Genomic DNA, 13,214 nt, shown 5'->3' with positions numbered 1-13,214 from the left:
CCCCCCCCCGGGGGGGAACGGCTACGTGATCGGTGAGTGAGGAAGTTATGCATGTGCGCGTGTCAGACCAATCACGGTGTGGGTTGTATCAAAGAACGAATAAAATTGCCTGTTAGAAAATAAGATGGTATCTACATTAATCTGGAGACGTGTCAGATTACTGTAGTTTGTTCAGTCAAACATTTTATGGCTTACTATTTAGTTATCTTACCATTACCGATGTAACATCGTATGTACATCATAAACTCCCAGTTTCTTTCTTGCTGTACATCGCAACCAAAAAGACTTGTCAGATCAACCAAATCATTACTGTAAACAGTTCCATGAATGCTCCTATCTCCAAGACTTATAGTTCACAAAAAAATAACTCTTGCACGCCTTGCGTGCCTATGTTTTTGTGAAGTCTCGGAGATAGGAGCATTCAAGTATCCAGTTACCTTTGTAACTAAAAATAAAAATATCTCGTTGCATTTGCATACTACTAACTCACGAACTGTTTCAAACCTCAAGGCTCCTCTCGTTCGTAACTAAAATCCTCAGCCTAACCCACAGAAAATGTCGAAGTAAGCCCAATATATGAATACTTCCTCCTCTTTTATAGAAGAATAAATATGGCCGTTCTAAACCGTGTCGGGATCAGATCTTCTCACATACCATTTACCTTTACAACAAGAAATTTGATTGGCTGTTTATAGTAGATCCAATCTGATTGGTGTGACATACATACATCTCTCACTCACTCATCCATTGACCCGTCCATAACATACCCGACGCGCCGACTAAGAGGTATTTTTTTTTACAAAAAAATAACTCAACAAAAACTAATATCCAACTAGGGATCGTCACGGGAGGAGGATTGCGTGACGAGTGCTAGACCCACGTGCGCGCGCGCTCCAACTATCTGTCATCTGTTGGAGATATTTTTTTTCTTCATCTGTCGCGTTCGTGTTACTGTCGTTACTCCCAAGCGATTTCCGATCATTTCTTATTTCTTCAAATAGGTCACTTTCAAGTGCCACTGACTGGTCACTGACGGTCACTGACGGCATCAACATGGGCAAACACAAAAAGGTCAAAAAGCACAAGAAGGAAAAAAAAAGTGCGAAAAATCAGAAAGAAGAGAGAGACCAGGTGAGTTCAGATTAAAATAATGAAGACGTCAATGAAAATTAGAGGGATGTTACTAGTCGTCGAGGTTACTTCTCTTGTATGTCTTATATCATTTCCAGTTATCTAGTTATCATTCCCAGTTATCTAGTTCGGCAGTTGATTTTTGGGTAGATGAGAAAAGAGAAAGTGGGACGAAAAGCGGCAACTAAGGGACCTCAAGGAACAATATCATCAAAAAGTTAACGTAGCGTTGAAACTCTCAGAGAGTCATTATGTTCATTGAGAGATTTTCTGAAAGAGGTCAACCCTGAGTTCGACAGCTTGGCAAACTGGTCGCCATCTTGACACTTGTTGTGGAAAACTTTTTCAGCCAAATGCGCTCTAGAAACGACATGCCGACTGCCTTGGAGTTTGCATATCTATTTGCGCCCACCATTCGCGAGTCATTGAAGCAACTCACTGACAGTGGCTTTGTCTACTACACTTCCCGCACTCTTATTATGAAGTACCAGATGATATGAAACTCCCGTTTCGAGACCTGCCATCCTTGTCTTCTGTTCCATCATCAGTAGAAATGGCAAAAGATGATCAGAAGTTAATGAAAGACTGGAGGGACAGCTTTGGTAAACCAGCTCGTCAACTAACCGTCCGGAGCCAGGGTACCAAAGACAATGTCGGCACTCTTCCATTGTTTGCATACTCAACACCAAATCCTCAACCAAGGCCTTTAGATTTCTCCGCTACTGATGACCTCGCCGCATCTGTTGGTTCTAGGAACACAGAGACGCAGCCTGAGCCTGATGCTGTGGCAAACATTTTATTCGAAGCCAATAGTGTGTTGATAGTGAAACGTGATCACATACATTCGTGGAACTTTCAACAAAGGGCCCTTCCTTGTTGGAACTGTTGAAGCTGACATAAGCGACGAGGAACAAACTAACTTTTGTGATGTTCAGTTATTTGTTCCCTCATTTGAAGATTTTCTTCTTTTTACATTGAACGGAAAAGCACTAATTCATCGAGATGCTATAGCAAGCAAAGTGGATATAGGACATTTTCAAAGAGGAGACAACTTTGTCAAACTGACGGAGATGTCGTGCGAGACATTTCTTAGACATCAAAATGAAGTGGAAAATTTTCTGCCAGACAAAGGAAGTTGCGAGGAGACCAGCGACCTTGACTCCGAAGATGACAGCCAAGTAGACATGGTCTTTGGCTGAATGTCCTTGTGTACATCATCTGGAAGGAGTGTCATTCGCCCAGACCGTTTGGACCTCTGAGTAGAGCTTTTCAAATAATAGCATAGGCGGACCCAAATATACACTATTATTACTCCACTGCTGTTGTGTCTTCAGTGACTTCAGCTGATGTTTTAATATTCTCTACACTACTATCATGTCAAATTTGATACAAGGCATTCACTTTTAACTGGTAGTGTCACATCGATTCGTTATTTATTGGGATCATTACCAGTCTAGCCATGGATCGAGGTTGAATAAACTGCACCTACAAAAACTGAAAGTCACTCTGGTCTCGGTTTTCAAATTATCTTATTATTATCATTATCATTATTATTTTTTTTGGCAAAATATGGCTAGAACAGACCACTTTTTCAGTCAAACTTTGATTGATTTTTGTTCTCTTGATGTTTGTCCTCGTATTGTCAGTTTTTTAATAAACAAAGGTAATATGATGTATTATGCACTTGTATAATTTCGTCTCAATTGAACAGGGTCGAATTCCCTGACACAATTCCTCTAAGACGAAATTCAGACAGGCGACATAAGAACCTTACGAAATGCCGACATAGCTGCTTGTGAAATTCAGACAAGGGACCTTTACAGCCCCCTAACAGGGCCTCATTAATATATTGATATGGATATGTAAATTCTTTCTTTGAGTAGAACGTATCTCGTAGAGCGTGCAACTCAATCGATTGAGGAGCATCAACTATAACTTCAGAGAAGTTCAGGTGTCGCGAGTAACCATCGTTTTATAGCTGCAGAACTGTTTCGTATGGTACAAAGACCACATTCATCAGGCAATTTTAACGACTGAACTGTTGAAATTGGAAAGCTGGCAGTTCAATACGAAAATTTGAATGGTTGCTATAGTATGAACTTTTCATTCAGACAAAGTGAGAGAGTGTGTCTGTTGAAAATCTTGTAGAGTGGATGGTTTTTCTGGAAGCATTTATCGACGATATGGATGAACTTTCTACCAAGGTTGGTTTTAACGTTTGAATCGAAAGGAAGATTGTACCATGTAATGTTTCTTTTTCTCTTTCTTTTGTTTCTCGGGGTGGGTTCTGGATTGTATGTTAGTTTGTGATCATATCCACGTTCTTTGCTACGTCGTATGAGCCAATTGTAACATCAAACATGTCGTTTGTGTTCTTCTTTGGCCCCATCATCATCCACGCAAGAAAATCACTCCGCCGCGCGAAATCCTGGGGCGAGGAGCGCGCTCCTCACCCCCAGGATTCCGCGTGATTTCTACATTCAACGAGGTTGGCTGTATGCCAGCTTTAAGCGATGATGCTTTTTTTAAATTTATTAGTAAATCTTTCCCAGATTAAAAAAAAACTGAGCTCCCAATTAAGATCAGTACTTTTGCAGGTCTTTGCTTATAGGATAGAAACTAATAAAGAGCGCCTTAAATGAAAAGAAGACATAGCAAGATGGATATAATTTTTGGTCAGCCTGGTTCGATGTCCTTCCTTAAAAGGTCTTTTCACACCTAACTTGGTTCAAAAGGGGAAAAAAGAAAGATTGTACGTAAAAACATCAATGGAGTCTAACAGAAATATGAAAACAAAAAACAAAAAAAAACGGCGCAATGGATGTAGAAGGTATGACATTTACTACAATTTCTAAAATTCTGGCTAGAAAATTGGAACATAAACAGACTAACGTATGCTTAAACGTAACTAGAAGTAACTGAAGGTACAACCTGTTTGTGGAGTGAGGAGAAGTGAAGAGACTGAGACAGGATAAAAAAATAATGCACAGAGGAGCGGCGGGACTGAGCGAAATCCTTTCTGTTGTTTCGGTTGATGCCCTTTGTAATTCAATGCAATAAAGTCTAAACTCCTAAATAGCACCAAACGAAGAAATTTGTCTCCCCTAACTTTTAATTATTAGCTATTTAGCCATGTTTGCAGCCCTCAATAAGGATCCATTCAGAAGAGTTTCAAGTCACACAAAAACACATCATTCAGAAGCAGCTAAAACAAACATCAATTACTAAATGTTCCAATGCACAATAAAGATAGAGGTGGCCATTGGTCTAGTAAATAATCTCAAACAAGTTATTTCGCAGGGAGTTGTCTGTATTTAGTTTAATATTCAAGCATGATTTCTACGAAAGTTTTATTCTTAAAAGACACAAAAACGCATTTCACTGAAACATATATAAATAAGAAATGTATTTCAAAAGCCACCACTTTCTGGTTATCATTTGAATACAGCTGATATTTGTTTCACCTGTCTGCTTGGCTTCTGATGCAAAATATAGCCAAAAGGGTCATTGAGTGATGTACACAGCATTGCAATGATCAAGAATTGAATGTTGTTTGTTCAATCACTACTCGTTTAGTGTAACATATTGACATATTACAACATAAATACAGTAAAAACCAACGTCACGTGCAAGAAGCTACATGTTTTGAGGTCTGGCAAAATAGGTTCTTGTATCTTGGTGTAGCTATTGGCAATTTAGACTAAGTAGGATTTTCATTAGGTTCTTAATTTCTATGAAGGAGATATATGAGTTGATTACCATAAAAATAAATAAACCTAAGTTTCAAACCGTTTGGTCTCTGAATATACAGTAGTATTTATTATTTATTATTAGGTTCTTACATAAATACAAGCGGGGTTTTACTGTAACATAAATCTGGAAGGATGATCGATCAGCAGCCTTGGTCATTACTGATCATCACTGTCTTGACTAGTAAAACATATATTTCATCTTGCATGTGTGGTTACCACTGCCTATTGTTCAATACTCGTAAATGCATTGATAACTACGTGAAGTAAGGCCAATACACTATTGTTAACCATTTCAGACCATTTCAGTGTTCTGCAAACAGAATAGAAGGGGTGGATTTATAATCAGATTAAAAAATTATGTATAATTATTTTTAATCATGAATTAGAAAATCATTATTTCCAAAATAATAAACCCATTTAAATATATCACTTCACCTCATTAAATCAGTTATTATTTACGACTTTTGCTCCTGTCATCGGTTAAAAATGTAAATATTGTGAGTAAAGTACTGAAGTATCGTACTCCAGTATCAGCAATTGTACAGTAAGTAGATTTTTGCGTTACAGTAAACAGTTTGCAGCGAAGAAAATGGAAATTGGCAAAGCAGTAAATTGATGTTGGCAGAGTAAAAAAGACTCAAGCAGTACATATATTTAGATTTTGTTAGACGTTGATAAGTACAGTCTAGATCATGCTGGTCCGTATAAAGTTTGTGATTATAGAATGGATTTGCCCAAAATAAGTCTCTTTGTCCTAGACTTTGACCGGACGCGAATTCGTTTTCGGTGCCGTGATTGCCATCAATGGAACGACATGACGGTTGACGGACCACGTGGTAAATTAGAAACCAAAATGCAAGACAACTAAACCACGTCGGGAAGAAAACAAGGTTGAGAAAAAACTAACAACATTCAATGATAAAAATCTCATATTAAAACCAAATTGAAAAGGTTTCTGTGGAGCAACTCGTGAATGCAACTGGAGTCTGCGGTGCTCCAAGTTCATCAGCGGCTTCGAAGGCCCGCCCTGTATGTTTTTTTGAGACAATAAATAGTTTCTGGTAAGTTGGCACCAGTTATCTCCTCATAAGTCTCGAGTTCAAGTCATAATCTTGTTATTTTAAGATAAGTATCCCACTCTTATATCCCACGGGTATCTCATGTCCTGCATACTCCCGGTGAACCTGAAATTTGAATTGACCAATCAGGCTCCAGCAGGCGGGAAAAGCTGTACTGTCGTGACGTAAAATGCAGGTTAACAGGAAAGGCATCGAAGTCGGGCAACTTTTCTCAGTGGAAACGGCATTACATATTCACGAAAAGGGAACTCCAAAAACCATATCGGATTGTAAAAAGTTAAAAATGTGAAACATTTTTTGCCTCCAATTATTTTATTTGGCGCCAAAACTCGGTCGCCCGCGTTCGGTAACTTGCTCCAAAAGCGCTGTCGCCAGGTAAGATAGTAATAGTTGTGTTATTTTGAACAAAATATGCTGCTCCTCGGCAAATTAAACCCAGGATTCTCGAGCCAAACATTAGAAGAGGCCAAAGTAAATTAGCATTGTCTTTACTTTTTTCCGGCTGCGAAGAAAAAGACCATTATCGTGTCGTTTCGGTAGGACAGCTCGGAAATATTAGCTTGTCAAGCGACTCTGAAATTCGAGCTTAAATAAAGTTTATGTATGCCGCTCGTATTGCGGGCGCAGCCAGGCGGTCTTATTCACGAAAGTTTCTCAGCGTTCAACCCGGCTTCCAAATTTTCCCGCCGAAAAGGTGACGCGCGCCAACCGCCAATAATTTTTCCTGCTCTTTTCAGATTTTGAGAGAAAATTTTCAAATATGAGCTGAGAACCAAATATTATTCTCTTGAATTCGAGAGGGACTTTCTGTAAACGTTGAGGAATTTGTCAACGGTATCCAGAAACCCATAAACGGCAAAGGAAACAGCTTTGGACATTGCAAGACCTTGTCACGTCCTTGCAAAAGAAATATTTTCAAACAATATTTTTCACGGCAAAGCGAAGGATTCACCACCGCCCTAACTGGACAACAATTTATGCCATTTTTTATTAACTGTCACCAAACGCAGACGAAGGCTCGTGCCATGGTAAGGTTAAAAGCTCTGAAAGTTCTTGTGTGTAATCAGTCGAAGTAATGAAAGCCTACTGTTTTGTAATTGTTTTTCTTTTTCTTTTACCTGTTCTGCATCGACTTCACCTTGGGCTGACACCTTGTCGAGGTGGTGAAGCTTGCCTGTCTCAAGGACCCAACGAGCTGTGCCGGCTGGGACTTCTGTCCCTGGCAGGTCTTGCCATGCCGGCCGGACTGGTTGAAGGGTAGAGGCCTGACTAAGAGCAGCCCTGGTCCTCCAGGTTGGGAGTTGGGCGGTGGATTAATAACCCGCTCCTGGGAAAAAAAAAAACAAAATTATCACAGAAACTGAAACTAGTATAGCCACTGCGCCCTATTGTGGGGCGGCAGGGGTACAGGATGTCAACGCCCGGTTGGAGCGGAATGCGAAGCAAAGAATGACGCTTAAACCGCCGATGCAGTGCGTGTGAGGATCGGGCAGTGGAATGTAAGGACAATGTTTGAGACGGGTACGTGTGCCCAGGTGACCAAGGAGATGCGGAGGTACGGTATAAGCATTATGGGAGTAAGTGAAATGGGATGGAGCTCCTGTTGGAAGTTGATGATGGCCAATGGAGAAGCTGTGCCATACTCAGGAATGGATGAAGGTGAAAATCATGATAGAGGGGTTGGCTTAATTCTATCTAGAGATGCTGCAAAACGTCTACTAGAATGGGAACCAGTGTCTGAGAGGATTATCAGGGCCACGTTCAACTCTAGGTGGCAGCTGGTCACCATCATACCATGCTATGCTCCAACAAATAAAGCAACAGAGGAAGCGAAGGATGACTTCTGTGAACAGCTACAGGCAGTTGTGTAGCAGGTGCCACGTAGGGATGTCAGGATTGTTTTGGGAGACTTGAACGCTAAGGTGGGGACGGACAACACAGGCAGAGAGGAGACGATGGGTAGACACCATGGAGCAAGAGCTGAAATTAATGACAATGGTGACTGAGCGGACGTCTGTCAGGTAAATTAGTTGGTGATTGGTAAAACACTGTTCCCTCACAAGGATTTTCAGAAGCGGACATGGGTGTCTCCTGATGGTGGTACGGAGAATCAGATCGACCATTTTAGCAGGAGATGAAGGAGTTCGCTGCAGGATGTTCGTGTCAAGCGTAGGGCAGATGCTGGTTCAGACCACCACCTGCTGCTAGCAAACGTCAGGCTAAAGAATGTAAAAGTAAAAAAAGGGGAAACTTACAGAGTGCATTTTGAGGTCAGTAAGCTGAGAGATCCAGAGATAAGGGACATGTTCAAGCTGAGGCTACACAACAGATTTGAGGCTCTGTTGCAGTTGATTGAAGAGAAGAAACTGCCTGTGGAGGAAGAATGGAATGGAGGCAGATCGAGCAAGGCTACCTGGAGACCTGTGAGAAGGTGCTGGGTCGGGAGAAGACAAAAAAGAAGGAGTGGATCAGTAAGGGGACCTGGAAGATAATTGAGCTAAGAACGAAGCCGAAAAATGCTGTGAACATGGCCAGGACAAGAAAGCAGAGGAGGGATGCGAGTAAAAGATACCAGGAGCTGAATAGAGAGGTGAGGAGAGGCTGTAGGAAAGACAAGAGGGTGTATGTGAAGTGAGAGGCCGAGAGAGCTGAGGAAGCTGGAAAGAGGGCTGACATGAAGACCTTGAACGAAATCATAAGAAGGCTGAGTGGCAGATTTCAGAGTACTTGTAAGCCGGTGAGACATGAGGCAGGTGTGTTGCTCAGGACAGTGGAAGAAGAGATGCACCGGTGGAGGGAGCACTTTGAAGGAGTGCTTAACCATGAGGAGCCGCCCAACCCGTCTGAGGTAGAGCCAAGTGACGAACTAAACATCAGGACAGGTCACATTACACGTGCTGAGATCAAGAACTCTATAAAGGAGGTAAAGAACGGGAAGGCACCAGGATGTGACAATATACCACCAGAGGCAATTAAGGCTGGGGGCGAAATGTCAGAGGAACACACATATATAGTGAGGGTTCTGGCACAGCACTCACGCAACACAGTGCAAGCGTAACACAACTCCTCATCTGAAGATTCGGAGTTGTGTTACGCTTGCACTGTGTTGCGTTCGCTTGTGACCAGAACCCTCACTATATATGTGTGTGTGTGCTGTGCCAGAACTGCGTGTGTGCTGTGTCAGAACTGTGTGTGAGTGCTGTGCCAGAACCGTGTAACGCAACAGCAGCGAAATAGCGGGTCCAGCGAAGCTGCAAAGTCCGTAATCAATATGCGCGGATGTGCCGTTCACTAGTATATACAAAAATGCGCCAGAATTTTGGGGAGTTATATGCACTGTGTATACGCCGACATGGCTGCCGGCGGACTTTCCGAGGCCATTCAAAGTCTCCCTCCAGAGATTCGTGAGATGATTCTCAAGGAGTTCATCGCGCTAAAAATTAAGGAAAAAAAGAAAATGGGGTGGGACAAGGTCCACGAGCATATTTCAAAACTGCCATTCTGCGAACTCAAGCAGTAGATAGCCCCCATGATAATATGTTTCGATTATCCTGACTGTCCTTTCGAAGGGAAATGTTCCCGCTGTTTTGATGAGGGAAATGTTCATGTAATGTGGATGACTGAAGCAAATTATCTCCATGAAGCAAAACCTGAGTTCAAGGGGTTTATAACACCATGTTCCTGGGGTGGATATGATTATCACGATATGTTTCTTCCCGACGACGACACACTGTTTTAGCGAAAAACTTAAGCATCCGCCTCAAGCAAAGCAGCGACTACCTTGCGCGTAATATCGCGAGCATCTTCCAGCCACTCAGGAGTGAAATACTCGTGAACGAGAAACGCGACCAAGTGGAAGCAGACAATCATGTTCGTATTACATGCAAACAAAACCGTCTGTTTCTAAAAGTCAGTTCGAAGCGGGGGGTGCTGTTATTTTTTTTTATCAGATCGGCTTCAAGTTTGCCGCGGATGTCTTTTTCTATTTTCTTGACATCAACCTCGGTAAGCGCTCTCTTTGATGGTTGGCGAAGCATCCTTGCTCGGACCTGATCTTTCAGAAAGTTATACTGCTGAAACTCGGAAAGGATGGTGTCAAACTCGTGGGAAGACACTTCGTTGTTGTTCAAAGCGTTGGAGAGCAGTCTGTTGACGGTATCCCGCTTGGCAACGGCGAGCGTGGTAATCTCTTGATGTTTCTTTATTTTCGAGTCGAGCTTTTTACTGGCGATTATCAGCCCCGACGAAACAAGAGCGAAGCATCCACCAGCGCCGCCAAGAGGAACTGCTGCCGGCAGGCCAACCACAGACAGAGCGGAGCCAAAACTCGCGCTGGAAAACGCTGCGGAGAGAACGCTGGAGCCGGCGGCGCCCCAATTAACGAACTTTCTCGCGCGTTTGTATTTTTTTGCAACGAGGCGATAGTGGTGGACCTCACCGGCCAAAGTGTTGGAAATCTCGTTGACCTTCTGCAAGCGGAAATTCTGAGAAGGCTCCGCCACCACTGGATATAGTGGCTCGGCAGGCGGCGCGCTTGGTGGCAACAGATTTGCCGAAGACATTGCGTATATATAGAAATTTAATTTAACTCTAATTCAAAAAGAAGAGGGAAGCCCTTGAAATCAAAGAGTTCGCCGTTTTCATCTTTCACGCTAATAGTGATGCTATTTATGGACTCGTCTGTAGAGCAGTCTCGCAAAACCTGTTGCGGAGAACCCTGGTAGCTTACCTTTTCATAAGGCTTCCCTTTCACATCAAACAGGGCTAATACATCTGACCTTTTGCTATTGAACAGATTCCGTTCTGTGTCGATCAAATTACAATGAATAAAATATGTCGTTGGAGCTGTAAGCCTTTTCACGAATGCCATAAAACCCAAATTTCGCCTAATATTAAACAAACCGGCTAAATCGCGATCAAGTTCAATCGGTTTTCCACCAAAATTTTTGATTACAAGCTGGCCAAGAGGTTGATTTATTTCTGTTACAAGGTCATATTTATATTTTGCGAACAGACCTTGTATTTCTTTTGCCATGCTTTCTAAATTATAATGCCCTGGGAGTAATTTACTAACTGACAAAGCTTTATCTTTGTTTTTATCTCCCAAGGAGGCCGAACCTTCTTTCTTCAAAGTGTCCCAGCTGTTGTACAAACTGCAAGATATGAGTTTCATGAAATCGACTCTCGGTATCGGCTTTTCAAAATAGATAGTCTGTCCGTTCTGTTGCGTGACAGTATTGAGAACAACCATTTTTATATTCAACAAATAAAATTGTGTTCAAATAATATGGCCAATTTGTGGAATGGTCCTGCGTTAAAAAAAGCGGAGGCGGCGAAGAAAAAGGCGTGGACAAACTTTTTAAACCGCTTCCCCAAAGCGGACAAAAGCCGGTTCGTTTCGCAAGGAAGCGTTGACGAGAAAAATAACTTGACCGCGGAGGTGTTCTTCAAAGAAAGCGAAGACTCGTTTCAAAGCGTCTTCGGCTCAGACAGAAAATATTGGAGCGAGGAAATGAAAGAAGCGCTAGGTTTGGGGGACGGTGGGGGTTTTCCTTACCAGCTGACGCCGCTTGGTTCAAAAGTTTCCCTGCCCATCCCTGCGGTACCTTTCGACGGCAAAGCGCCAAGCTTGAAAAAAATATTCAACGCCGAAATCCAAATCTACGTCACGCCTGACCAATATTTCACGACAAAACTCAGAGAAATATTTCAAGACACCAAACTTAAACACACGTCTGGAACCGAATCAAAACACTGGTTAGGAGGGCCCGACATGAAATATTGGCCGCAACAGCTCAACTTCGCGGTTTTCTGCGCGACACAGGGGTGCGGAGTTTCTCGCGAAATCTTTGACAGCGGGATGGATCTCCCCCCTCAGATAAGAGCTTTCTACAAATTCCACGTGTACTTCAAGGTCAGGCGCATTTTGTACCAGCTTGGAGGAATTCAGAGCGTCAGCGCTTTGCCCGGAGACCCGCCTTTCAACCAATACAATAATCATTACGACGTCGCTTCGTACAAAAGGATATGCAACGAGTTCGGCATTGCCCCCTCGAGCGATTTTCGCTTCACGCACGGGGAAAACCACGGTCTTGGAAGCGTTTACGTGTACGCGTCAGGCGCGACTAAAACTGACTACCAATACCCGGGATGGAACAAATTCAGTGATGAGGGCGGGAAAGCGATAAAAGGGGACTTGATTTATTACATCGAGCCGGGGGCCGCTTCTGATACTCAAGCGGACTGGTTTGCACCCAACACAGCGAATGGTTTGACGCAGGCGGGCTTGTCGCGAATCAACCAGTCAATCGAGGCTTTCGTTTACTGCATCCTGGGCGCGCAAGTCAACGTCCGCAGCAGCATTCTCGGTTCGGGCGGTCGGGCGAGAGAAGCCCAAAGCGAGTTCTTGGTGCTGATGGAAAGCGCGATCACACAGCCCGACCTAGCCGCGAGCGTGCAAAGGTACCAGCTCGCGGTGGATCAAGCGAAGGTGAGGCTCAATCTCGCTGTAGCCCCTATGGCCTGGCTCATGCCCGCGCAAATGATAATAAACACCGCAAGCACAATCGGTTACAACAACAAGCTGAGACAGGCGGTCTCCGGGATGAAACTTGGGGTGAACAACGAGGTAAACCCGGAGACGAAAAAAGCTGGGCTCAAACCCATGGCAGGCGGCCCGTCAAAAATTAACCCTCCCAACAGCCACCCGTCCAACCCGATTCACAAAGCCGTAACAGCCGAATCGGGGCGTGGGGTTCCACCCCACAGGAAACCATCTTCGTCCGAAACTCAACAAGCGCAGCCACCGGCTGAAAAAATAGAGCCCGAGGCTCCAGATAAAACACCGCAACACGAAATTAACAAAACGGCTGTCATTGTCGGTGTAGTCGGATTATCGGCGTTGCTGTCCATGGCTTGGCGGTAAGTTAACGCTGCTTCTTAAAATATTTTTCGAACAAAAAGGCCACCGCGGCAAGAATGAGCAGCCAGGTGTGCTCGGCCAGAAATCCGACGACTTGGCCGGCGGCTTTGAACAGGAAGCTCACGATCGAGCCAATCAGCCCGGGCAGCAGAGAACCGAGTTTCGCGGCAATATCTTTGAGGCCATTTCCCAAAGATTTGCCGGTGGCTTTCAAACCTCTGGTGAGGGCCCCGATGACAGCTCCGATTGTGGTCCCGGCGGCGAGAAGAATAGCGGTCAATGTCACGCCATATTTTTTGAAGATCTCCTTGACCCTTTCCAAGAGAGGCC

General features: G+C 43.6%; 1 protein-coding gene across 1 annotated transcript; it reads left to right on the top strand.

The window, feature by feature from the left end:
- Positions 1-11,215: 11,215 nt before the first annotated feature.
- On the top strand, positions 11,216-13,214 carry LOC145467580 (uncharacterized). Its single transcript, XM_081451148.1, has one exon. It carries the CDS (start codon positions 11,250-11,252, stop codon positions 12,885-12,887), a length of 1,638 nt encoding a protein of 545 aa, XP_081307274.1. The 5' UTR covers positions 11,216-11,249; the 3' UTR covers positions 12,888-13,214.

Source organism: Orbicella franksi, chromosome 14 (genome assembly GCF_964199315.1).
Source record: "Orbicella franksi chromosome 14, jaOrbFran1.1, whole genome shotgun sequence".
In the NCBI taxonomy this organism is placed as follows: Eukaryota; Metazoa; Cnidaria; class Anthozoa; order Scleractinia; family Merulinidae; genus Orbicella; species Orbicella franksi.
This window is presented reverse-complemented; position numbering and strand designations above follow the sequence as displayed.